Source organism: Corvus kubaryi, unplaced genomic scaffold, assembly GCF_017639235.1.
Source record: "Corvus kubaryi isolate FWS band 111438036 unplaced genomic scaffold, C.kubaryi_AGA036_p1.0 37341, whole genome shotgun sequence".
In the NCBI taxonomy this organism is placed as follows: domain Eukaryota; kingdom Metazoa; phylum Chordata; class Aves; order Passeriformes; family Corvidae; genus Corvus; species Corvus kubaryi.
The window spans coordinates 1,165,441-1,178,058 of NW_024581112.1; the positions used below are offsets into that span (position 1 = coordinate 1,165,441).

The 12,618-nt window shown below is 47.5% G+C and overlaps 1 protein-coding gene across 1 annotated transcript; it reads right to left on the minus strand.

Annotated features, from left to right (window-relative positions):
• Nucleotides 1-4,210: 4,210 nt before the first annotated feature.
• LOC121666187 (OX-2 membrane glycoprotein-like) lies at nt 4,211-8,615 on the minus strand. The gene is made up of 6 exons (XM_042031395.1): nt 8,534-8,615; nt 7,444-7,782; nt 6,666-6,950; nt 5,853-5,958; nt 5,518-5,641; nt 4,211-4,905 (listed from the first exon to the last, which is right to left on the minus strand). The coding sequence occupies exons 1-6, from the start codon at nt 8,613-8,615 to the stop codon at nt 4,408-4,410; spliced, it is 1,434 nt and encodes a 477-aa protein (XP_041887329.1). The 3' UTR covers nt 4,211-4,407.
• Nucleotides 8,616-12,618: the final 4,003 nt, after the last annotated feature.

Genomic DNA, 12,618 nt, shown 5'->3' on the forward strand with positions numbered 1-12,618 from the left:
CCTAACAGAAGAGTGAACCTCGTTTTTCACAGATATGTAAGAGAACAGAACAAACACCACCACAGTAACAGAAGTTTCGCGACTGCTACGCGCCGTGTTTGCCCTACGGCCGGCAGGGGGCGCAGCCGGCTGTAGCGAGGCAGAGAGATGCCGTGATCCCCTCAGCCGGCGCCGGGAGGGAAGGAAGGAACTTGCTCCTTTTGCAAACTCAGGGTTCGATCTCAGCACTAACAAGGAGCAGCTGGCAGAAGCAGGGAAAGCAGGCAGATTCGATTGTAGCCAGATTGGAGCGTGGCAAAGTTCTGGAGCCCAATGCACAACTCCTGCAGCACCACGCTACCGCTCTCCTCAATCCCCTGAAACAGCAGAAAGGGAGGAAGGATCCACTCCCCCAGCGAAGTCTCACGCAGAGCCCAAAACTTCTCACACAATATCCCCAGCCTCCCAAGCTGTGAGGGGGAGAGCCCACGCCCCGATTCAAAATTCCCAAAACCCAAAACAATTCCATTGGTATGCCAGAGTTATCAGCCACTTCCCTTTGTGTCTTAATCACTGTCTATTCACTGAGAAAGCTGCCCCCTCGCCCTTCCAGCATCTCCCCGGTAAGACTGGGAAGAAATTCACTGAAACCTAAACCCACCCCCCACAAGAAAGATGGAGGCGAGGCCATACGTCTCCCGTGACTACAGCAGTCTCTGAACCACTCAGCTGGAGTACCACTGGTAACTGTCTCACAGTACTGAGCCTGCACATTTTCTCTCCACAATTTCCACTTCCCGGTAAAAATAGTTAATGTTAGGGACCGAGTCCGGTGAGCTGGCCAGATAAACGACATATATACTGATACGATTAAGCATCATTCTCCCTTTATTGTTCAACTATGCAAGCTCATATCTACTTTTGCAAAGATTCATGCCCAGTCCCTCTAGACAGCCTCTAATCAGCAGGGGAGCCAGCCAGTGGATACCTTGCCAAGGACTCTCAGGGCTGCCTGCAGCCAGGTGCTTTCCAGGCCTGCCTGAAGCCAGGGGCCTGTTCGGGGGCTTTTCCTCAGGAACCCTGGGTTGTCCAATCTTTCCAGGGGTATCATATGCCCTTGTTCCATAAGGAATTCTTCTACAAGTTAACTTTGAAAACGGTATTTAAACATTATCTTGTGTTATGTTTATGCTCATATATTGATGGCATCCAATCATAGTCACAATGGAAGAGCACACACACATCAATGACAACCATGAAAAAACCCCACAGATAAATACTCTACCAAAAAAAATGATAACGAGCACTTAATCTCAGGAAACCCACATTTGAGGAATACTAAGTTGCAGCCCTCATTGTAACCCACATGCATGCAACATGACCCACTTCAAGGCAAGCTGAATTAGCATGGGATTTTCAGAAAGCGAGGAATGATTGTCTTCTAAATGCTGAGCAACCCTTGCTTAAAGCATCACTTGAGCTTGACTTCTAAAGGTCCCTTGGCCAAGAAGCCTGAGATTACTTTTTAAAGGTCCCTTTACCAAGAAGCTCAGCTGCAGAAAATCCTGCTGTGTCAGAACCCCGGGCAGAATTTGTCAGAGGAATTTGGGCTGTCTGGCTGCTTTCCCAGGTACAACCAAATGGCTGCCATTCCCATTTCTCACTGAAAGGAATAGTAGGAATTTGGCTTCACAAACAGACATGTAGAGATAAGGCCAGAGACAGAGACAAGACAGTAACAGGAGGAACCATTCAGAAGAATGTTACTAATTGACACTGTCAGGAAAATTAATCCACAAACACCAGAGGTTTATGTCCAAAAAGGAGACAGAGAAGTCCTGTTACTTTATTCAAATAAAGGGAGAGGCCATGGGGCATTCCCCTGGGGTCTCTCAACTTGTTAGAGGATGCAGCCTCCTTTCTATCCTAATTTCCCAGCCACATTTCCCTCTCTCTTTCCCCATTGGATGAGGTACTTGAGAGGTACAGACTTCCTGAATCACGTAATACAGACCCCCTTCTAATGTATACACACCCTTTTTCTTTTCCTATGGAATTTAAGGTTCTTCCCATTGCTTCTTTCATCTCTCAGTATCTATCTTTACCTATCAGCAAACCCACAGTTTGTTTGTAAAGACAAATCTATCTCATTCCTTTCAACACTGAATGTTGCTCCACCAAGGCCTTGTTAAATTCCTGAACCTAGAGTAGAAGAACAAAGATACAAAGGGGGTTGTGTGCACATTAGAAGGGAACATGTAGTGAGTGAATCATGAGTGTACTGTACCTTCCAAGTATCTCAGCCAATGGGGAAAGGGAGAGGGTGATGTGGCCAGGAAATTAGGATAGAAGGGAGGATGTGTTTTCCAACAATTTGAGAGAGGCCAGGGGAATGCCCCATGGCCTCTCTCTTTATTTGAGTAAAGTTACAGGACTCCTCTGTCTCCTTTTGGACATAAACTTCTGGCATCATGAATTTATCCGCACATTTTCTAGCACCTTCTTTTACCCATCGCTGGCCAGCCTGGAAGTGTGGAAAACAGACTTGGGAACATTTCCACATTCCTTTCCCTGGTCCTTGGAAAAACCTCTTTCTCCAGGAGAGCAAAGAAGAACTGATATCCAGTGCCCAGTTCCTTCACCCATCCCTTTCAACATCTTCTCTTCCAGCAACCACAGTCTGTGCCTCCTGCTGGGCAACCCTCACAGAGTGATTTCATCCTGGCATGACTTCGGATATGGTAGTTGTAGTAACTTGATACCAGAGATGGGGTTGCTGGATACCAAAAGACTATTTGAAAGTCCAAAGAGGAAAAACACAGTGCTGGTGAGTTACTATTTTAATGGAAGACTCACTGAAGGTGTTTTCCCTTCAGTGAGTGGATTTGGGATCTCTCCAACTAGTGAATTAAAGAACTTAAATCCTACAGCAAAATTCTGTTAGATTTAGAATTCCTTTATTACAGCGCTGGAGACATGCTGGGAATTTTTTGCCATGAGCATGTCCCACCAGACACAGTTCCTTGGGGTTTAAAGAAATTTTAAGACTTAGGATTTCCATTCTAGCCCCTCCCAGAGTCTGCCCAGCCTATTACATCAAAGGTGTCCTCTCCAATGTTGTCTTGGTGTGGAGCAAGGCTGCAATATAGTGTCCTTTTCCTGTTATTATTTTGATTAGGGAGCTTTGTTGCTTCATCAGAGGGTCTTCATTATTGTCTTAATCTCTGGATGACACTTTCATGTTCACAGCTCCCAGCACGTGTGTAATTCACTTCTGATGACCTCTAGTTTTTTATCTTACTGTACTAAGTCACTACTAAGACAGTACATTTACCTTTAGTTAAAGATAACCCATAACTCCTCTTAACTAAACAATTCTCTATTGAATTTGCTTCTGTAGCTAAAGAGTCCTCTATTCATTGAGTTTCCTGAGGTGTGTTGTTCCCTGATGTTATTTCCTGCAGGTTCAAGTTCAGCTGTTTATTATCTTGGGTTTTTAATCTTGTTCTGCTGACACTAAGTTAAACACAAATTTAAGTAAAAACAAACTACAAAAACCCCCACAAATTCTTTAGCTAACTAGGACATGACTCCTTACAAAGTTCAGGGGACTTCAAGATTCTTGGCTAAATGAGATATAATTCCTTTTCACTAGAGGGTCCTGTGCGCTTACCACAGGTAGTGCTCTGCGCTGAGACTGTCAGAGGAGCCTTTGCAAATGCATTGGAAGCACATCTCTGAAACACCTCGTGTCATGACACACAGAGCTGGAGGGGAACTTTCGCAGATCAAGGCCTTAAAACCAATTATTTTTTATGATTTTTTTTCCCCCCAAATACCAGTCTTGGTCTGGTTCTGTTGGTCTTAGCCCATCCACAGCACAGATCCTTCTTCCTGATTGCTTGTGAGATATCGAAGAACATCCCGGGACATGTCCCCTACTCACCGGCTGGTGTGGCTTGAGCCCTGCTGGCCCTCACAGGCTCACCTGTGCTCGCTCCAGGTGCCACATCAGGGACACACAGGGTCTGGCCCTGGTCCAGGCTGGTGGCTGGCACTTGGCCTGTCTCACTCAGGTCTCCCCAGCTGCTGGCACCCGGGCACATGGGACCCCTGGTTCTGGCCCAGCTGCTGACATCAGGGCCCCCTACACACATGCACACCAGTTGGGGTGTCCCTCACCCCGGAGAAGAGTTAGAAATGGAGTTTAATGAGAAGACAGGACAGTCTGTGGTGACAGGGCACTGGGCCAGCCCAGACAAGTGTACTGACCAGCCTCCTGCAAAAATGAAACCAGACCCTTTTATTTCTTTATCCATCCATTTTCCCAGGCTTTTTATTCCCAGATGCCCTTGATTCCTCCTTTTCCCACCTTTGTCTCCTTCCCTAAGAAGCCCATAACAGCCCAGTTCAGTCTCCAAATGCACTTCATTTGCATGGCACCACGTGTCCATAGCCCTCAGGCAGTGATGTCCTGAGTTCAGAAGGTGCTCCACTGATGGACTCATCTGGATGGGTTTCCCACACAGACCCTAGGACTAAGGATCTCCTGGGACACCCCTGGGGGGAGCCTGGGCAAGCTGCCGCTTCCTCTGAGTCCTTAGTGTGGGCTCCTGAGCAGGCATGGGCCCCTGTGCTCCTTTGGACTTGTGGAGCTGGCTGGTGCCCGTCCTTCCTCTGCTGGGCTGGGGAGCAGCTGGGCTGGGGTGTCACCTGGACTCCCTCACGTGCCATTGCCTCCCCATCCTGCTTCATGGGAGAGCAGCCAAGCTCCTTGATGGATAACCCAGCAGGTCCACTCTTCAACTCACTTTGGAAGCTGCTGTTCAGGTTCTGTGTTTCCTCCAGAAACAAAGGCCTCCAACTTTTTCTCAATCCCAGGTTTCCGTTCCACCTTTTGCGTAGTGTGGATCCTGGTGTCTGCTTCTGCAAGAGACCCAGCAGAGTGGTGTGGTAATCACAGCAGAGCTCTAGACTACGTGGCAGAGAGAAGTGATGAGTAGACAAGAGAGTTCCCAGTTACAGCATGGGACCACCAGGAGTTTGCAGGGAAAACATGGGATGTCAGAGCAAAGTGTCTAGGGGGAGGGATTCCCAGCTGTGACCACTTACTGGTTCTGTCTGTGGATGCCAGCAGCCCTCCAAAGCAGCTTTGTGTCTGCACCAGGAGGAGGGCAGGGCAGACCCTTCCCAGTGGGGAAACTTCTGTGTGAGGCTGCTCTTGACAGCACCCAAGCTCTGCAGGGCTCCCTGCCCTTGTCCAGAAGGGACATCTCATCTGCCCTCCTGGACATTTCCCGTGCCTCTTTCATGCCTTTGTAGCTAAATAACTTTGACTAACTTTTCTCCCGCACCCTCCAGGCCAGTGGTGCAAAACATTAAGCAGTTTTTCCTGATCGTTGCTGGAGGTTAAATGGGGCACATGTTGTGTCATCTACCCGGTGCAGCTGTCCCATGCAGCAAAGACATGGCAGGAGAAACAGAGACCCCTAATGGAGGATGTGAATAATCACTGGAAGCCTTGGGGGTTTGTGTTACCTCGTTTTTGTAAGTGATGTGCTGCTCTTTCGGTGTGTGCAGGCTCTCAGAGGCTCTCTCACCTAGGTCTTCCTGTGAGCCTGTCTCCTTTGCAGGAGTTGTGGGTGTGCGGTGTGTCTTCTGCCTGGGAGAAAACCACAGCATCAATTAGTCCCATGATGCTTATTATACCCCTTGTCATTTAGAGTGAATTGTGCTATTTTAAAGACGCTGTTACAAGCTGGATGAGTTTCCTGAATGGATATATAAAAATGCCAAGAAGAAGGAGAAAGGCAAATTGCAAGGTGAACAGAGGCAAGCCACATCATTTGCAAGAAAATGGAAACTATTCTTACTTGTTCCTTCTGCTGTTATTCAGTCGCACGCCACAATATATCAAGACTGATAAGAGCAACACTGCTGTTAATATCGATGTGATGATGACTGTGCTCTTCTGAACATCTACAAAAAGAAACCAGTAAGTTCACACAGAACATGATGTGTTTCTGGTGTCCTCTTCCAGGGGCTGGGACTGAGAGTGCAACATTCAGCATTTTGTGCCCATTTATTCTTTGAAGGAGAGAAAGGAGCACTGTAACAATATAACTCTACCAAAGGTCCTCTACTGAAGGATTATTTTACATTTTTAAATAAATATGGATAATGTCTCACACTTCCCTGGTATCAGGGGTATCAAACCCCAGAATTTTTACTCTTGATCTATTTGCGTTTCTCTTTCTGTTGAAAGAAGTTTTATCACAAGAGAAGTGTCCCATCCTTCCTGAGCAAGATAATTTATGAGAAATGTTTTTCCCCAGCATTTGTCAGCCAGGAGCCTGCTCTGCTGGTACCCTCCCGCTGTGGGTACTGGTGCTCTAAATAAATCATTAAGTAGAAATGTAGACATACAGAGCCATATATGCATGTGTATGCACAAATATACGTAGTTATCCCATATAACACATGCACCACACACATACAAAGGTACTACAGGGAAGAGTCTTCTGGAGGGTTTCAAATCCTGAAATCTTCATCTAGCATGAGATCTGGCCTTACAGAAAGTTGTCTATCAAGACCTACATAAGTACAAGCGGCCCTCCCATAATTGCACATCCTTCCCTAAGCATACCCCACTACACATTACACATCTCCACAAAACTACAGCCTACCTTCCCCTCCTTTTTCCAGGTGAAGTGCCTTCATTTTCCTTCCTTGTGGGTGGTCAAGGAGGCAGAACAAGACATGGGGGTGCTTGGCAGAGAAGGTAACTCTGCTTGCCACTGTTACTGTTCCGTTTGTGTTTTGGATGTGGTGTACTTCAGGTGCCTCCTCCAGGCCTCTGTCATGCAGCCAGGTGATGCTGGGGGCAGGCTTTCCTGTTGCTGAGCACACTGCAGTGAGGAGACCCTCAGTGGGCAGGAGGGAATGGAATTCCACTGTGAGCTCAGAAATTGCTGGCAGCAAAATGAGAAGGTGCTTTTTACACTCTGTGGTGAGTTTACAGTCAAAGCTGAGTGGGTTTATCTCTCTGTACAACGTTTTTATCCAAAAGCATCTGCTGGCTTATTTGCCTTCACTTCCCCTGAGGAAAGTGTTGCCTAGAAAATAGAACTGATCTTCCCAAACAATGTTAGAGTGCATATAAAAGCAAATTTTTACTTGAAAGCTTTCAGGTACACAATATGGCAAAAACCACATGTGGAACAGTAGTTCTACAATTTTTATAAGGATAATTGATTAGTATACCTGTCATTTATTGTCTATAACTAAAAGGTTAGTTGGTTAGGTAATAATTCCAGTGTGGCAGTCTGAACACTATCCACCAAGGAGATGCTGCTGTGTGGAAAATCTCCATGTGGTGGATAGGATAATGACATCCCCACCTCCTGACTACATCAGACCCGACCCGAGTGCCAGAAAGAGAGAAGATGTTAGTGCAAAACTTACTTTGGATGTTGAGGCGTATGTCTTTGCTGATGGAGCCATGACGGAACACACTGAAAATGCATTTGTAATAGGACTCATCTTCAAGTGTGAGATTTTGGAGGGTGATAGCTGAGGCCTTTGGGGTTGCTCTAGTGAAACGCACCTTCTTCTGAAATGACCCTATCAGCCTCAGCCCGTGTACTGGGCTGTAGGTGGCCATATTCTGGAAGGAAGTGCCATTTCTCTTTTGCCAGGTCACTTGCAAAACATCCATCCAGAGCGAGAAGTTGCAATAGAAATTTGCCTCTCCCCCGAGGGCTGCTACGATGATGGTATCAGATTGGATGGGTTCCTTCAAAGCTAGGAACAAAGCAAACCCCAAAATCAGGGCAGAAGGAAAAGTAAATCACTCAGGCAAGGCCATAGTTCCTTGAAACATCCACTCTCATTGTTCCCATCTTGTAGAACGCTGGAGTAAGGAATTCCACCGCGAGGCCGTGTGGCACACTGGGACACTTCAGACACCCTGTTGTCACAGGTGGGCATCACATCATTATCCTCTGCTGTACAGTTCCATGGAGAGGAGGAAGGCAGCATGGGAATGGAGGGCAGGCAGGCTTTTTAGCAAGCACAGCAACCACCCAGCAAAAACAGTTCTCGCTCCCAAGAGCACTCCTGGTCCCCTCTTGCCGGCGCCTGCAGGGCTGTGGGGAGGCAGAGCAGCCCAGGGCAGCCAGGAGGCAGCACGAAGGGCTGCAGAGGGATATGCCCTACTCCAGCCTCTCCCCAGAGAAGTGTGCACCACCCAGACATGGACACTGGAAATGCAAACCTGCCCCATCCCCTGTGCTGAGGAGTTTAGCAACACCAACAAAGAAAGGGAATATCCAGGCAGAGCACACAGCTTGTGAGCAAAGTGCCCAGTGCTCTCTCTAACCAAGCCTTACCCAATTTGGCTGCTGTTGCTGACTCATGCCCAGCTTACTAGTTACTGTTCCAGTCACCATGTAGTATATTTTAGTCAGCATCATATCTGTGTCTCTCTGCTTGCTAGGAAAGGCTGGTGCTGCTCCACAGTTAAGCTGGTGTGGGGAAAGAGCGCTCCACTCACCCACTGCCGGTTCCACTCGCTGGCAGCCTCCCCAGAGCAGCAGGAGGCAGATTTCAGCCCAGAAGAGCAGGCGGAAAATCATTGTGGGTTGAAGCAATTGCCCAGGAAAGCTCATCCCTTTCCCCGTTTCTTTCAATGAGGGGCTGGCATTGCCAGGGAACCGTTGAAAATTCTGGCGCCTTTTTTCAGCACACTCCTCGGTGGCCAATCAGCAGCACCACTGGTCAATCATTGATCATTATTGTGCCCTGCCTGCCAACAGCACTGGCTGCCAGAGGTGGCAACAAACAGCCCTCACTCTTTCTTTTTTTTCCTTTTTTTCCTCCTTCTGCAAAGTTTGGTGGTGTCCCTTGCTCACCCCATCCTGGTGATTTGTTAGGAGGCATCACAACCACTACTTGCACCTCTCAAGGGTGTAAATGTGGAATCTTGCTGGTATGTGTGGGAGGTGTCTGATGGAAGAAACAAGGGACCACAGGCCCTGACAGACCCTGCTCTCTTTGGCTGGAAAGGGATGGTGGGAAGGGAGGTGCTGCCTGTGGATCACTGCCTAGGAGGCTTGCTGGACATCACACTGGGTGCCAATACTGGAGTCCTCAGGGAGATCACTTTCCTCCCTTGGATGTGGCACAGAGGAATCCCAAGCAAGAGCGGGAGATGATTCCCCATCAGGAGAGCAGTGCGGAGTCGCCTGCAGGTGGCACTGCTTTGCCACAAGCCACAAGCAAACCAGACTCCCCCCCAAGTGGGTTGTGAAAGGAGTCATTGCAGGGAGCAGGTTTGGCTGAAGTCTCATCACCCCAGATGTGTTTGCATCTGATATAATTCCAGCAAGGGAAAGCCAGGGGTGTGACGGCGCTCTGGTGCCCAGAGGTGATGCCCTGTGCCCAAGGGGTTCACTGTAAAACTGCACAGTGCAGTTCCTGCCCCAATGGCAACCCAACGTTGAGATCAAGGACCATGTGAGGTTTCAAGCTGTACTTACAGCAGGATACCCACTGCACTCTACACCCTGTAAGAAAGGGAGAAGGCTATTTTACAGGAGAATATGAGAAGCGAATACCAGTCTGTGTTCATCCCTGCTGTTTATGACTTTGACTCTTCCCTCCATCGGGGCAGCAGCATCAAGTTCTCTAGTTCTCATCAGCTCTATGATTTCTTACACTTCCACCCCCTCCCTTCTCCCCAGTTTGTAGGTGAATTCCATACAAGGTGAGATGTACTGTAGAACATCCCTCCTGGCACCTCCTGGCATTAAGGGAAGAGGCTCCATCCAGCCCCTCATTTCTAGCTACAGCACCAGCTTGCACTGCAGGCAGTGAGCAGGGCAGTGAAACCAGCACATGCCACCATGTCAGAGCCTTTCCACAGCGTCCCTCAGGGGTTTTCAACTTCTTTCCCCTGATGCCTGCTCCCATCCCAGCCTCCTCTGTCCCAGAAGTCTGCTTTTGGGCAGAAGGGGTGTCCCTACTGCCAGCAAGGGAGAAGCATTTTAGGCTAGGAGTGAGCTCCCAGGGGCTGGCTGCGCCAAACTCTATGATATGGAGCAGAGAAAGTAATGACAACTCACTTATGTCCCCTTTTCCAGGGTCAGAATTGCCAATCAAATTCAGGCACTTTGTTAAACTCAGAAACCTCAACAAAAACAAACATCAGAGATTTTGGCGCAAGGAGCTCAGGACAAGAAAGGACAGGTGAGGACAGGAGAGATGCAGCTAATGCTGCTGAGCTCACACAAGGATCTTTCCTGGTTTAGAAAGTCCAAAGAGCCCATGGATGTGAATATGCTCAATGCACATGGGCAGCTGCATGGGGGCACAAGGTCAGTGTACCAATCAAAGTGACTGTGTAGCTAACACTAAGCAATCAACATAAATACCAACTACTGCAATGTGTATCTTACACCTAAGACACAAGAGACTTAGCAGAGCAGATCTGCTCTTTTCCATCAGTCCCCGGAGCCTGGTTGGAGATGGCAAAGCAAACCCAGGTGCAAGCATCAGTGGAGGGTTGCACATGTAAAGAGTTTTGTGGAGGTACATCTTCAATTTCTTTCCTATATAAGAGGGGAATCATCTTAGTTTTCTAGAAGCTCTTCATTGTCCAGGCAACAAAACTGGGCTCAGATATTTTGATTACAGCAAGAACCTTTACCCTCTGAATCTCACTGCATTTTTTACCTGGGCAAGCATCCTACTGGCCAGCTGCATGTTGTGGAGCAAAACCTACCTGCTCACATACACAATAACAACATACAGAAATTGCACTAACATCTCTGGTGCAACAGGTCCTGGCAACAGGTCAGATTACAGAAACAGAATCTGTCCAACTTTTTTCCCACATGTCCCTTCCCCAACCTTTGCTTTTCTTTTGTATAGTTCTGCACTTTGCTCAACAAAAGAAGCCAGCTGTTTTTCTCTTTTCAGTCATTTTATAAAGTTGCTGGAAGATGCAGTTGTTTGTTTAAACAGAACTGTCCCAGGAGACTGCTTGTCCAAGCCAGACCTCAGTACTTTCAAAGTTTTAGATAAAGCAGCATGTTTGGACTGTGAGTACTGGAGAGTGTCATCTTAATTACTTAATTCTTACTTTCTGAAGGGAAAAAATAGCTTTCAGAGTCTGCCTAATTGCCCTATGCTTAAATTGAAGAGACAACTTTCTGGTGGCTTCTCTCATTTTTGGGCTTAAATTCTGCTATTTCTGCTGATGCCAAAGAGGAGAATTACTAGTGAAGAGAAAGACAGTTCATCAGCAGCTTTATAGCACTGTACTTCCCCTGCTTTCTGGTGGTTCGTGTTTGTTGTTCTCAGTTCTGCCAGAGATCAAGGGTCACAGCTCCTGGTCACAGCCTGTAGATGAAAGGGTGAGGAGGAAATGAAATGTTGGCTCACTCCTGGCTGCAAGCCCAGACTCACTGCTGAGCCAAGAGGGGCAGACATTCGACTAGAAAATGCCATGAGAGCAGGTTATCACCATTTTCTGTTGGTAGCGTGTGTACTTCTGTTAGGAAGTTATGGGAATTTTATCAGAAATCAGTTGAGGAACACAAAGTGATATCCAGTGCCAGATCCCCCCTGCAGCATCAGCTCCCTGCTGTGCCCGGTCCTTATCTTCCCTGGCTGCATTACCCATAGCCAGCCTCATGTCATATGGTGGCCATCAAGGGACAAAAAGGAATGCAAACTGCTCCCATCCATTGCTAATTAACTCTGCAGTCTTCACAAAACTTGCTCATAGTCTTAAGAGGTTCTCTTTTTAAACACTCCTCAAATTACTTTCACCAAGCATCTCTGTGGCTTGGTTGTCCAGCTGGCCAAACTCCTTAAGCCACTTCGTTGCTAATGCCTGCAGGAGCCACAGGCCACAGAGAGGTATGTACAGATTGCAGGTAACATTCATATTCCAAAGCTAATTCTGCGAGAAGTTTTACTGCTGGAAGTAGCCAAGTCCTAAGCCCATGTTCTCTAACAAATTGCCAACTTGAGAGCTTTCCTGAGAAAATTGTTTCCCCATTTGGTTCCACTTTGAGATCCTTCCCCTGCCTTCAGGCTCTGTGTGTGCCCTTTTGCTTTTTTCTCTCCTTCCCTCCCTCCTCCCTAGCTCCCATTTCCCAGCTCAGCCCTATGACTACCCTAGTTGAAGAACAAGAGGTGCCCAGCAGAAAAGAGGTGATCCAGGTAGGTGGACAGCATCTTCAAAGGTGTGGTAAGACAGAACAGCATCAGGGAGAGGAAACAACTTTGAAACAACTAGGTGAGGGAAAATAGGTGGCTGAGTCAAGCAACAGGAATACAAAGGACAAACTTGTTGTTTGAAGCAGAGATATTACACTGATAGTTCAGCATCAGGTCTGGATCCCATGGACCAGAAAAAGAGCAAACAAAGAATAAATGTGCTAAGGGAATGAAGGAAGCTGTAGAGAATCAAGTATGGGGTCCCCAAGCCTTCCTGCTCACCTTTCAGGAAAAAGATCTGTCTCACTATTGATGACTGATGCTGTTTCTTGGAAGTTTCTGGCTTCAGTTTTTCCAAGCCTCCCAACCCACATGTGCCAGATCCACAGCAGAGTGATACAGAGTCACAAA

Coding starts and splice junctions, on each gene's coding strand:
- LOC121666187 (XM_042031395.1), bottom strand. CDS start 8,615: ATGATTTTCCGCCTGCTCTTCTGGGCTGAAATCTGCCTCCTGCTGCTC. Junction 7,783..8,533: donor GCGAGTGGAACCGGCAGTGG/GTGAGTGGAGCG, acceptor CTTTGTTCCTAG/CTTTGAAGGAACCCATCCAA. Junction 5,642..5,852: donor AATAACAGCAGAAGGAACAA/GTAAGAATAGTT, acceptor GTTTTCTCCCAG/GCAGAAGACACACCGCACAC.